The sequence below is a fragment of the Strix uralensis genome, chromosome 21 (genome assembly GCF_047716275.1).
Source record: "Strix uralensis isolate ZFMK-TIS-50842 chromosome 21, bStrUra1, whole genome shotgun sequence".
NCBI classification, from domain to species: domain Eukaryota; kingdom Metazoa; phylum Chordata; class Aves; order Strigiformes; family Strigidae; genus Strix; species Strix uralensis.
Genome location: NC_133992.1, coordinates 12,377,989 through 12,391,284, shown reverse-complemented (window position 1 = coordinate 12,391,284; position 13,296 = coordinate 12,377,989). Strand labels below are relative to the sequence as shown.

At 50.5% G+C, this 13,296-nt stretch overlaps 1 protein-coding gene across 6 annotated transcripts in view; it reads left to right on the top strand.

Moving 5' to 3' along the window:
- The window catches only part of MAPKAP1 (MAPK associated protein 1), a 106,475-nt gene extending 97,086 nt beyond the window's left edge, over window positions 1-9,389 (top strand). For all 6 annotated transcript variants that reach the window (XM_074890920.1, XM_074890918.1, XM_074890919.1 and 3 more), the window contains 2 exons: window positions 5,527-5,624; window positions 7,676-9,389. In XM_074890920.1, the coding sequence (XP_074747021.1) occupies window positions 5,527-5,624; window positions 7,676-7,801 (224 nt within the window). In that variant the 3' untranslated portion in view covers window positions 7,802-9,389. The remainder of the gene's footprint in view (window positions 1-5,526; window positions 5,625-7,675) is intronic.
- The last annotated feature ends 3,907 nt before the right edge of the window (window positions 9,390-13,296 follow it).

Here is a 13,296-nt window from a genome sequence, read left to right as displayed (position 1 = left end):
ATCCTGTCAAAGCTATTCTGCTGGGGTTTTTTAGTTTAATTACACTATCCAATTAAAACTCCTTGCTGCATTTTGATGTGCCTCTCCTTGGGCTTGAGTGGATATGACATTTACAAGGCTCGCCTTTCAAGCAGACAATGGCGTGATTGATGAGGTGCAGACGCAATGAAGGAGGCGATTGCCATGTGGAAACACTGCTTAGTGCATTTTGATTTATTTATCATCTTTTTTCCCAAACAAGGTTGCTGGTGAAGAGGTTTTGGGCAACCCCGAGTTCCACCTCAATTTTCACCATTCTTGCAAAAATCTTTATTAGTATTCTGCCTTTGATGATAATTCGAAGAAGAAACAAAAGGCTTTGGGGAAAAAAAGTCCAGATGTGCGAATAGTTACCACAATTTGACATAGAAGTGGTTGTATGCAGCTCTTTAATTGTGACTCTGCTTTCAGGACATCTGGAAACAAGACATCCACTGATAGCAATGTTTTATAATCAGCCTACAGTAGCATACAAAGACCTGAGTTGTAGGAGAAGTGATCATGAAATATGCTGTTCCCTGAGAGAATGGGGCAAGCCAGCAGGACTACAACTATTATTTTTTTCCTTAACATTCATAGCATTTGTTGGCACTCCAGGAAGGCCTCGGTTTGAAGGAGACACCCCTCACAGGTACGTGCTGTGCCGGCTGAACTCAGGGTGCTTCCACCGGTACCAGCGGGGTCAGGATTTCATCCACAGCTTCAGCTGCTGTCACTGCCTCTGAAGGAGACATCGCCTCTAAAATATGTCCCTCTTGGAGAAATACCACTTGCAGAAAATGGGCTTAACCCCACTTTTGCACTCAGGACAACGTTCCTGTTCAACCTGTGTCCCTCACTGAGCTCGGGACTATAACCCTGATAATCCACCTGCAGCTCCGGTGCAACTTGTGACGTCCCCCTAGAAGAAAACTTCCAAGTTTTCTTGTTACTAGAGGTTGTCAGGATGGGTGTTTTGATGGTAATGCAACACTTGCATTTTTGTTGAACCTTCAGGCCCTGCTCCAGGGCCATGGCATCATTTTTGGGGTAGCACATGTGGATTTCAAACACCAGAGTCCCTTCCCAAAGATTTTAGATTAAATATAACAGCGGTTGGTGAGCAGAGGTTACCCCATTTCACGCAGTGTTTTATGTAAGATTGCCTTTGTGCAGATACACTGCTTCTGGGTATTTTATTTTCATCGTTCCTTGCCTTTATACTAGTATATCTGTAGTTCTTTGTAATCCTTTCTGAGTCTGTGAGAAGAGATCTCAAGGTTTGATCCTGTTGTACTCACAGTTTCTGAAATGGTGAAAATCTGTGATGATGTCAGATGATGCCCATAAGTGTTTTGTTCTTCAGAGAGGCCTTTTTAGCTATTTATTCCACTAATAACTCTTAATAGTTGACTTCTGCCTTATGGCCCTGTAATGACAAAGCAATCATCAAGGTATATTGAAAAATTAACATAAATTTGCATTTCCTAGTGTTTGTTTTCTGTTTTGTCCAATTCATGAATATTCTTTTCATCCTCCATCTAATTAGTGATTTAATTCAGCACGTACTGTTTTAAAGAGTGGCATTGGCAAAAGAGAGGGTTTCGGTACAGCCTGAACTGGGGGATGGGAGAGGAAGAAGAAAAACTATTCCTAGTCTTTACAGATTCAGCAAAAAAAATTGTTCTTGTGCAAATTCACATCCTTCCAATGTTTTCCAGGCAAAAAGTGTATTTTTTTAGACTCTGAAAAAAAGAGTTTATTATTTAGATTTAAAAGTGAATTTTTTTTTCGCCTGGATCAAGTGAGCTATGGTGGACTGCAAAGTTTTTGTGTATTTTCCCAAGACTGTTACTTGCAGAAATTGGCACAAGATTTACCGGTGGCTGTATGAGCACGTTTCAGTAATTCTGGAAGCTGTAATCCTGGGGTATTTCTCACCCGCTGGATGTAAACGCAGAAGCACTGAGAAGTCGGGGGGCAAGCGCTGGGGGGGGTTACATGAGTAGTTTCACCAAACCTGGGAGAGAGAGGAGAAACGTGAGCAGCAGATGGGCACCTGGCTCTGCTCTGGCTTTGCAAGGGTTGTGGGTAGTGCTGTAACTAGCCCTTTCCTTCTCTTTTTTGGCAGTGTAGTAATGTTAAAAATTAGGAGATATGCCAAACAATCGCATTTAAGACATCGTGCTGAAGGAGTAAATGAGCTCTCCTCGGTGAATTTCCAGTGAATTAGCATCTTGCCCTTCCGCCCGAGTCTGCTGTCAGCTTTTCTCCAGGTGTAACCACACAGGAACCTATTAGTGTGCCAGGGTTAGAAAAGATTTATCAGCGTTCGGAGCTGAGGCCAAAGGGCCCCCACGGCAGGTTGCCGTTTCCCTGCTGTGGCAGCCAGGTCGGGCCCGGCGCGGGCTGAGGGGTCCGGCGGGCGCGGGGCTGGCCCGGGGCCGCGGCTCGGAGCCTGCTCGGGTTTGCTGAGCTCTCCTGGCGGGCTGTGCCTACCTCGTGACAGCAGCCTGTGAGAATGGATGAGCTTCTGTCATTTCGTTTGCCTTCCATAAACATTTTAACAGATAAACATGGTTGGGAATAACACGTGTTTTCCGTTGTACAGCTGATTAATTCTGATTGCAAAATATTGAAGTTTCCCCCTGTTGGGTTCACCCTTGCCATCCGCTGCAGTGGCTGACATTAAATACACCCCTGCGTGGTCTCGGTGCGGGGCACTGACGGACAGCGCTGACATTTGCTGGAGTCGAACACTTGTGTTTCAGCCCCGCAAGCTAAAGGACACCCAACCGCTGTTCGTGTAGGAGTCACGGCAGCGAAGCCGTTCATGCAATATCTGCATTTGTTCTAATTCTGCCGTCGTGGGCGGCAGAAGCCACTCGAGCTGCTGCTGTTTGTTACCAGATACTCTTACGTGGAAGTATCAAACCATTGAAGTTCCTATTGATCTCTGAATTGTCAAGGGTGGTGCGCTATTGGAAAGAGGTACATCGCATATTTAAGCACTCTTGGAAATGGAAATCAATCTCACAATTCATAAATTCCATCTGGCTAGAAGAGTAGCAGAGCAAAGTGCCAGTTACGATTTCAATGAACTAATATTTCACGCTGTAAATAGCGTAACGTGGACACGGAGCACGTAAACATAACGCCCTAATGGGGCTTTCGAAAGAAAAGTCTTCTTGGCTGCTCTCCACTCAGTCACCTGCCGGCCGTGGGACGGGGCTGCGCGGGGGTTGCCCATGGCCGCGGCACGACCCGCAGACCTGCACGTTCGGGCTTCGCTGCGGATTCAGCGACGTGGAAGAGGAGCGCGGGCCCCGGGGCCGGGACCCAGCAGCCTCCGTGCCGGCGGGACGGGTGCGTGGTGCTGGCGTGGCCCCGGCTCGTGGGGGGGAGCGGGGTGAGCTCTGCCTCCTGCTCCAGGGCACTGCGCGAGCGCTCTGGCATCTGTTGCTCTCGTTGTCATCGAAAGAGCTGACTCCTCACGATCCTAAAATAAGCGCTCGAAATAAAGTTCTGCGTTCTGCTTCTGTCAGCTCTGTAAATACTTTTGCTGGAAAGGAGGAGTAAATCACCAGTTTAAAAGAAAGGTGGGGGTACTGGGAGGGTCTCTTCATTGGGCATGACAGGGGCTGTGATCTCATTTAATTTTCATATTAATCTTTCATTCTGTGGTCCCATGCCCTGCCCCTGTGGGGTCCGCTCCCCCCACGTCAGCGATAGCGCGGTCAGGGCTCGTGTCCGCGCTCTTGGCATCACGGCCTCATGGTGGCTTTGGGGGGGAGCCCTGGGCGAGGCGGGTTCCAGCGCCGCGCTCGGGGCAGTTGGCCCTGCCTGCGCCGCGCTGCGACGTCCCCTTCCCGGGGAAGGACTGACAGCGTGCGGGCAGAGAACCGGCCTGAGAGAGGAGCCGTGAGGTGTGGGGCTGTTCCGCCGGAGGCTGGGGACTCGGGTTCTGGCACGTTCAGAGCCCCCCGGCCTTTCCCACCGGCTGAGCTGTGCTGGGGGCAGCAGCCTCCGGAGCAGCCGGCAAGGCCAGGTCAGCGTGGGGGGAGCTGGGGAGAAAACACGGAGCGAAACATCTAAACTAGGTGAAGGGAGTCTTGATCCACGCCAAGAACCGCCCAGTGGAGACCCACAACAAAGAATCTCATTGGAACCCTCCAGAACGTGTTCTGTGCCATGTAAATTTTCATTTTCAGTAATCAATTCCTGTAACTGTGTGTAATATTAAATGTCCAAGGAAAACTGTGGTAGCTGATGGGGCGCGGTGCTGTGTCATGTCCCCAAGAGCAGTGCACGGGCACTTTCGGAATCGTAAAGATGCTGAATTTAGTCCCAAGCAGACCTGGGCATGCATGTATTAGCATACTGATGAGCTCATGGCTAGGAATTCCCGCATTTTTAGTACCACCAAGGCATCATTTGAGAAATGATTTAAAGGGGTTTTTATTATTATTATTAGCCAATTTTTCAATACAGAATTTATATTCCAGATTAGTGCATCATAATGGTGTTTAATTAACATGCCACAATAAAACACTCGCGTCTCAAATTTTCTGGCCACGGGTCTGGGCATATATCAGTCACCTTTTGGAAATCTGGAGAATTAGATAATGTAAATAAGATTTCAAATGAGCTTTCCTCCAGGGAAGACCTGAATTTACATTAAGGTGGCTGTAACTTTACAGATTACTAGCTTTGACCTTTGAACCGAATAAATGATGAGAAAACTGATGGAAAAGTGTAATGTATAGAATATGCTTAATGTTAATTTTGAAGCCACGAAGAGCCCTACGCGGGAAGGGTGTTTTGCCTTCCTGCATGTCCTACACGCGGTACTCGGAGGGTCGGCAGCTCCCGGGCCGCTCCCCGGGGCAGCCGCGGTGAAGCCGGGCAGCGAAGCGCTACGCGATACAAATTACAGCTCGACTCTAGTTCTGGTTTACTGCTCGTGGGAAGGGAGGTTCCCGGGTCCGAGTCTGGCAGCGCCGTTGCCGCGTCCTTTTGTATTTACAGTGGTGACGTTTCCCCTTTGCTGTGAGCCTCTGGGTAGGTTTGGGTGATGTTTTGGGGAGAGGTTGTTGGAGTGATGATTCTGGGGTTAATTGGCCTTTTATTTTAAATATAACACTTATCTTCTGCGTGTGATGATTATACAGCGAACAGTTACATAAAGTAGTCCTAATGTGGTAGTTTAACTGAAATATAGTCTTGGGCTGAACGGGAGCTAACTAGCCATTTGATAGATTTTTGCATTTCCTGCAGTGGGGATGTGATGGGAAAAGGAACTTTATTGAATAGGGTTCAGCTGCTCCTGTAAGCCACCACTTGCCTTAAATTGAAATGACATGAGAAGCCTGTCAGCGTTTCATTACTTCCTTCTGTTGTGCTGATGGTATGCTAAGATCACCATCTGTGTTTTTCTTCTGTCAGGCACACAAGCTCTGCTGAAACTTTACAGGAATATTCTGAACAGTTTTTTTCTTATCTTTACAGGTCATGCAATATTTAAACTTACATATCTAAGCAATCATGACTACAAACACCTTTACTTTGAATCAGATGCTGCTACTGTCAATGAAATTGTACTGAAGGTGAGTATTAAATTTTAACGTGACCCAAAATCCTGGGTGTTTTACCACTTGTTAGACATGAAAGTATTCAGGAGGCTCTGGAAGTACATGAGCGGTGCAGTGCCTGAGGACCACTAAGGTGCATTTAACTTAGCAGGCGAGTTGCTTGGTGCCTGTTAGTTCAGTCGTTTTTCAAACAGCCATACAGCAGGCTGCCCGTTCGTGTGTAATATTTCCTTTTATACATGTTTCTAGTTAATAGAGACACGTTTTCTGTGGAAGTTTAGAGGAAACCACCAAATTTTACTGTGCCCGGATAGTTTCCACCTCCAGCCAGGTGAATGGTCTGCGAGCCCCGTGTCTGGCGGGGCTGCGGGTGCTGTGCGGGGTTGGGTGCTGTGTCCCGGGACTCGTGTCCCGCACAGCCCCACAGCACCCAGCGCTGCCTGGAGACCCCGCAGGGCTGAGCCGAGCCCACGAGGAGCCGAGGGAGCGGCCGCCCGTGGTCTGCCAGGGGCTGGGGCAGCCGGGGCAGAGCTTGGCGGCGGCTGGGCCGGGGTCCCGGCACCGCGGGGACTGTCGGAGCCGGAGCTCAGGTTGTCCAGAGGTTCCAGGGGGGCTCCTCGAGGCCACGGGCCGAGGCCGGGTTCAGGGCTCCAGCCCCAGCCGAGCAGAGGCAGTGGCCGTGCCAGGACAGCGCTTCTCTCCTGCCGCTCGCTCGTCTTTCCCAAACGCAGGTGTTTGTACAAAGCACAAAGGTTATTTTTCTCACCGTGATGCTTTTTCAGAACTGTTTGCTTCTCTCGCGGCTCAGTACATACACATATTGGCTTCCTTTCTGAAACAATTTTTTGTAACACTCTTGGAAGATTAAACTTCATTTTCCGCACGCTAATATTTTATAGCAATTCAGAATTTAAAACGCAGTGATTTTGGCAAGCCATCTGTTATCTTTGCTTTTATTTTCTGTGTGGAGTTTAGAGGATTGCTAAATAACTGACATACAATCAAATAATTTTTATTAGTAACGTAGAAGGTGAATGTATTTTAGGGGTTTTCTACTTACTTTGTGAACTGTTAGGCCGATTCTTTTGTTCCTACTTTATCTTAAATAAGCTATTGTAATCCAGAACACTTGATACATCTGTGACTGGTCGCAGAAGAAGGCTGAAAGACAAAAAGGTTTGGTATGAATAACATGAATATTCAAGAGAGAAATATTATTGAACAGTACTTTTTTTCTTAAGTTGCAGGTTGTTTATATAGAACATTTTCTGGTTTCATGCATAAGTTACCAGTTTGTTTTCAATTCCATCAGCATTAGGAGATGCAGAGAAATCAGACTTTTCAAATTAGGCTTTTTACATGATCAAGTGAGAAAGACCAAGGCTTTATTGACCATGAAAATTCCCTATATTTTTATGCCTTAAGCTGTAATATGCAATGAAAGTGAAACACTCTACAGTGCATAAAATTGTGCAAGTTTTAAGCCACAGCATATTAACCAGCTAATGGCAGACCAAAGGGCATTTTTATCTTTTTGATTCTTGCATTAACCTTCCATTAAAATTATCTATGTGATTATCACAAAGCACTGGAGATAATAAATTTAGGGAATAGCGGGCTTGTTAAATATCATTTAAAAATGCTTTCATCAAGTAAAATGTGCCAAAACACAGGGAAACTATGAGATTAGCTGAGTGTGCAAACATCGTGGTGAAAGAATTATTTTTATTGAAGCTGATAAAGTCTTTTATTGGAGCCCGTTACTATATCGGACCAGCACTGTGGGGCTTCACGACTCGCTGCGCTCCCCCAGAGCTTTGGGTGACCAGGGCGGGACGGGGGTGCCGGAGCCTGCGGCCGAGCCGCGGGAGGGAGCGCCGGAACGCGGCCCCGCACGGAGCGTGGAGCTCCCGCGGCTCGGGGCTGCCTCTGCCGGCGTCTGGCGAGGGCCCACCGGGACGGGTGGCACTGAAGCCTCGTTCAGCGGGGTGGGGTGAGGGTCCCTGCCCCCCCGGGCTGTCCCGCCGAGCCACCGACGACATTAAACACCGTCTGATGTCTTGCAGGTTAACTATATTCTAGAGTCGCGAGCAAGCACAGCCAGAGCAGATTATTTTGCTCAGAAACAAAGAAAACTGAACAGGAGAACAAGCTTTAGCTTCCAGAAGGAGAAGAAATCGGGACAGCAGTAACGCCGAGCCTCGAGGAGAGCCTGTCTGCCGAGTTCGGAGGAGGAGACGCTCCCCACCGCCCGAGTCAGGTGGGAGCCAGGACTGGGGTGCTCCTGCTGCCAACAGGCAGGAGCAGCCGGGGAAGAAATGTGAATTATCCCGTCTCTCGTGGTTGGAAGATTATCCCTCATTGGTGATGGGAAGTCTCCCCTGTGACAAAAATAAAGAGCCATATCAGCTGGAAAGACGACTGTTACGCTTCAGGTTCCTTTGATTAGAAATAAGAGAATGACGTAGACTGGCATCATTTAATTACTGTATTATGTACAATCACAAGAAGAGATGTGATTACGTATTATTTCACAGCCTGGTTAAAATAAATTATATACATCTGTAATACACCCACGTACACACAGGTATTGCTTGTGACATGATCAAATTTCTAAAAACAAAATGTAGGACAAATGTATCCATTTTTACTATTAATAAATAAACAGATGTAATCTTTTTCAAGGTCCATATGATGCACAGTTCTTTTGGGGGGAGGCTGTAGTCCCAGATGGTTTCACTTCTGTTGCTGAAGTGCAGGAGGCAACCGTGAGCCAGGGAACAGCAGCCATTGCAGGGGAGCCGATTTGTGAAGAAACGTTGAGACAGTCAAGTCTGTTGTGGTTTGTTTTGTTCAAAAATATTTTTATTTAACTGTGCTTTTCAGCTTTGCATACGTTTTATTGGAAGTTATTTGCTGTAGCCAGCACGGTGTTTTGAGAACCACGGCAGCATCCCCGGGGTGGAAAGGAGCTGCCCACACCCGCCCGTGGACCCCTGCGCCGGGGTCTGCGCTTCCTCTCTGAGACAGCTTGCACCTGAAGACTGAGAAATGCCTTCACCTTTTCTTAATATTCTTTAAAAATAAAAATTGAGACCTACTTTGTACTGGGATTTGTAACTATTTTGGCCTTGTCCATCCTTAATACGTCAGGGAACACGTGAATGGGATTACTGGGAACCAGAGCTGCATTTTTGGTTCAGTTCACCAGAGGTGTCTTTCATAAATCTCTCCAAGGGGTTGAAGCTGGAGCTCTCTGCCCTGCTGCTGTGGATTTTGTATCAGGAAAATGCCCCCGGTTCCGAGAGGCATTTAACTGCAGCCGGGGCTGCGGGGCAGGCTCCCTCCTGCCGCCCAGCCTCGCCTGCCGCAACATGACCTCTTCCCGTGTCCTTGCTTTTGTATAGAGAAAACTTTCTGAGCCTTAACATGTAGTTTAGGAATAAACACTAAGGCAGAGAGGCCTATTTGTCACTCACCTGTTGCATTTAAGTTCTTGGTTGTTAAAGGTTTCGCCCTCCCGGAGCCGGTGTCGGTGCTGCCTCGGGAGGGGAGCCCTGCCTGCACCGCCGAGGCCAGTCGTCACTGTACAGTCTTCCATGGTATCTGCAAAACAAGAGAAACAATATTTTATAGTATGATATTAAATTTTTTAATATTTTATATGTGCAAATGCAGCACAGATGCAATGGGGAAAGACCCTTCAAATAATGCAATGTAAATGACTCCTTTAACCAACTTTGTGAACTATTTAACATTAAAGTTGTTCTGTGAATGTTCTTTTGCCACCTAGTTTCAATTCTTTTTAACTGAACTAAAAAATTGCCTATGCTGATATCAGAAACTACAGAAGTCTCCTACTTGTTTCCATGGCCGTAATGCTGTTGCCACCCACTTATATTTATTTGTTATAAGTAGGTATTCAGTATGTGCCGTGTTTTGCTTTCAGTAAAGCCTAAAGCTTCACATAATAAAACAGTCTCTGCTGTCTAAACTGTGGTAACGTTTGTGGGCACAGAGTCACTTGCCCAGACCACGTGCGCTTACACCACCTCATAAATCCCCTTCCACTTGCTCTTTCTGGAGCAGCCTCGCCCCGAGCGGGGACTCGCCGCGCGCCCCCGGGGGGCACAGGCAGGGCCGCGGGCACGGGACGCTGCTGCTGGAGGACGCTCCGAGGGCTTGGTGGGGAGCAGGCAAGGTGTGGAGCCCAGAGGGAATTTATTTGCCCCAAAGAGCCGTCCACACTTGGGAAGTGAATTTATTTTGAAAGAGCAGCTCCAGTTGAATACGCAGCGTGGCAGAAACCTTCCTTGAATTCTGGGAGCGTGCGGCTTTCCAAGAGATGAACAGCCTCTCCCTCAGAACAGACATTCCTACTGTTTAGTGTTTGCTGAAAGAGTTAAATCGGAGCTCATGGTTGCAATCTGTGCGCAGCTGAACACAAATCCATCACGGGCTGGTCTTTCCCCGGTAGTTGTAGATTTAATTGATTCAGATGGGCATTCAACTGGGTCAGAAAAGCAAGCTGTTCCCTCCATGCCTTGTTACTGGGCTTTGGCAGAAGAGGGTGGCTGCCGGCTCACGTAACGAGGACGACTTCTCCCTGACGTGCGTCGGTAGCTGTTGGAGGCATCAGAGGGTTTTCTGGATTTTCTCTTACTTCTGCTGTGGGAGGGGGACCTGGCTTGCACGTGCACCTGAAGTTTCGCAGCCGACTGCACCCCTCGGAGCAGAGCGTACGCTTGCAGAAACTCCGGGCCGCAGACCCGGTGAGTCGGGGAGCGCACCCCAGAGCGCGGCCGCCGGCGCTGGTTCCCCTCGCGGCACCAGCAGCCCCGGGGCTCAGACCCATGGGCTGGTCTCAGCCCAGGCGCCTGCAGCAGCTGATGCTGCTCATGGCCGCTCGCTGCCCATCATGCGTGGCTTCGCACAAAAAAAAGCTGCTGGGAGGGTCCCAAATCCACCAGGAGAGACGGGAGACCTTTGTGGTGAGACCCCGAGGTCAGTCGTTGGGCTCCGAGGGTGACGGAGCATTTGCCTGGGAGGTTTGTGGAAGAATAAAATCACCGACAAGCCCCTTTGCCTTCTCAGGAGAGGGCGACCGGGTGGGATGGCCCAGGCTGCTGTGAGCACAGCGAGTGCTGCCCGCCGAGACCAGCCCTCGCTGCCTCCTCACTGGCATCAAAGAATTGGGAAACAAAAGAGCAACCTTTCAGCAGAGGACACCCAGGGGCTGGGGGTGCCTGGCCCGACCCGCGCTCTCCCGGGGCTCTGCAGGGGTTCGCCGTGAACTCCCGCAGGAGAAATTCAAACCAGAGGCTCCTTTGGGTTTAGGTTGGCAGGAGCCTGTGGCATCCCAGGGGCTTTTGCAGCTGCCCCTCAGGCAACCGTGGCAGGGCCGGGACCCAGCCGGGGGCACCGGCTGCACCCACCCTGCACCGGGACAAGCAGGCGAAAACCATCCTACAGCCCTGGGTGCAGCCCTGAGATTAATGGGGGGAGTTATTTATGGAGACATGTTTGTAATGGGCCCATGAATTTCATGGAAATGTGCTGCCGTGGCGGCGTGTGGTATTGGGTGCTGCTGCTGCTAAAATTAATGCCCCTTAAATCACATCCCAGTGCAGCCTCCCCGGTGCGACGCTGGGACAAGGACGGAGACGAGGACAGAGATGTGTGGGCACAACGGCCAGGCAGGGCCAGCGGGAAGGTGCCCCCCACCCTGGCTGGGTGCTGCTCCCCGGCACCGCGGCAGCGCCGGCAGCGGTGGGGGCCAGGCCAGGGCTGTCCCTGTGCACAGCCCCACGCCGCTGCTGCCGCCGCATGAAGGGTTAAGCACTGTTGTGTTTTATTCTCCCCACACACCTCTACTTAAATGTAAAAAAAAAAAGAAAAAAAAAAAAAATCTCAACAGGGTGTTGTTCGCTCTAAAAACCCTAAGCATGATTTGTGAACTCTCACAGCCTTGGTAATCTCATCAGAGTAATGGGATTATATTTCAAATCACCATGGCCTGTTCATTACACATTTAAACTCCTTTGACAGAGGAAAAGTTAAATAAAATGTGTGCGTCAGCCCTGGTTGACTTTCCCAGTTCTCTTTCTTGATTAGACAAACAGATGCTGAGCTCCAAAATGAAAAAATAATGTGCTCATTTATTCATTTTTCTGACAAGTCACAATAGATTTTTAACTACGAATGAGCCCCCTCCCCAGGTGGGGAGCGCGAGGGCAGCACGCGGCACCGTAATGGGCTCCGAGCTGGCGGCCGGGGCTAAACTGGGGCACAAGTGGTCATTTCCGTGTGGCCAGCACGGGGACGGTGCCGCGAGTCCCCCGCCGCCGCCAGACGAATTTCTCTGAGGAGCTGACGAACGGCGCTGCCGGCAGCAGCGTGGCCTTGCACCAAAATCCCCAACTGTGGGCACCCACTGGCGTTTCTGGCAACCTCCCACTGGGCTCCGCTTGCCCAGGCTGGGATGCACCTGCGAGGCTGTACTGGGGCTGTTGTGGCCACGGAGGCTGCTATGGCGTAGCCACACCGAGCCCCTCCGGCCACGGCCACGGGAGCTCCCGCTCTGCGCCGTCGCTCTCACCCCGGTTTTCGCATGAGCATCGGGTGTGCGATGGGGGGAAGCGGCTGAGCTTGGCCCAAGGGCCGTGGGTCTCAGTGGCCAGCCCGGTACGGTGCCCCCGAGCCCTGCCTGGGGCTTCACCAGCAGCGCGGTGGCCAGTTGCCGGGGGCTGCTAACGAAGAAGCGCAGGTTCTGCAGGGAGGTGTCGGGGCCCCGCTCCCCACTGAAGAGGAGGGTTTCACACCGGGGAGCGCTGGGGCTCTATTAGGGAGCTGAAATGCCAGATAATTAGAAATACACCAGCAAACACCATTATTGTCAGGAGAATGCAATTGCATACAGTAATGAAGCAATTATTAATGAGCAACTGCAAGGCTGTCATTAATTTAAGCTTTTCAGGATCACAGGCTAAGGCAAGTTAAATGTTAAAGTAGAGCTGGGGCTGGGCCGAGAGGGGCTTCCCCCCGCTGTGGGGTGGGCAGAGCGGGTCTGACTCCCCGGGGGAGACCCCCGGTGCCCGTGGAGCCCTTCCCAGCCCCGTGCCCTCCCCGCTCGCTCCCCACGAGCACCGCGAAATCCTTCACCCCCACGCCAGCATCGGGCAGCCGGGGCGGGGGCTCAGCAGGGGACGGGGATGGGGACAGCGTTGGGGTGCAGCGGCACCAGCGAGACGCCGGCGGCTCCGCGACACAAGTGCCGGGTGTGTTTGGGGCCGGTGCAGCCGGGAGCTGCTCCCGCACCAGCGCGCAGCCCCGCGCCGCAATCTGTCACGGCGGCTGGGGCTCGCCGGCTCTGCAATATGTACCTCATGTCTGGGCTGTCATCGGACATAATTCCTCCCTGCTGGCATATTGCTGATTTGTGCATAAGTGATGCATGCAATCCACCTGAGCTAGGAGTCAGGGGTTTCTTGATCTGGGGCTGTCAGGGCAGAGTGTTTTAGTGCCTCCTGCGATTAGCTGGAATTGACAGGCCCTGAGAGCGGGGAATTGCACAACAGGGGAATTAACAGCCAGGGACTGAAGTGGAGTGTGGCACTCGTTTAATCTGCAATTTATCAGTTTACGTGGCTTCTTGTCGCAGGCAAAAGATTACACTCCAAAAAAGAAG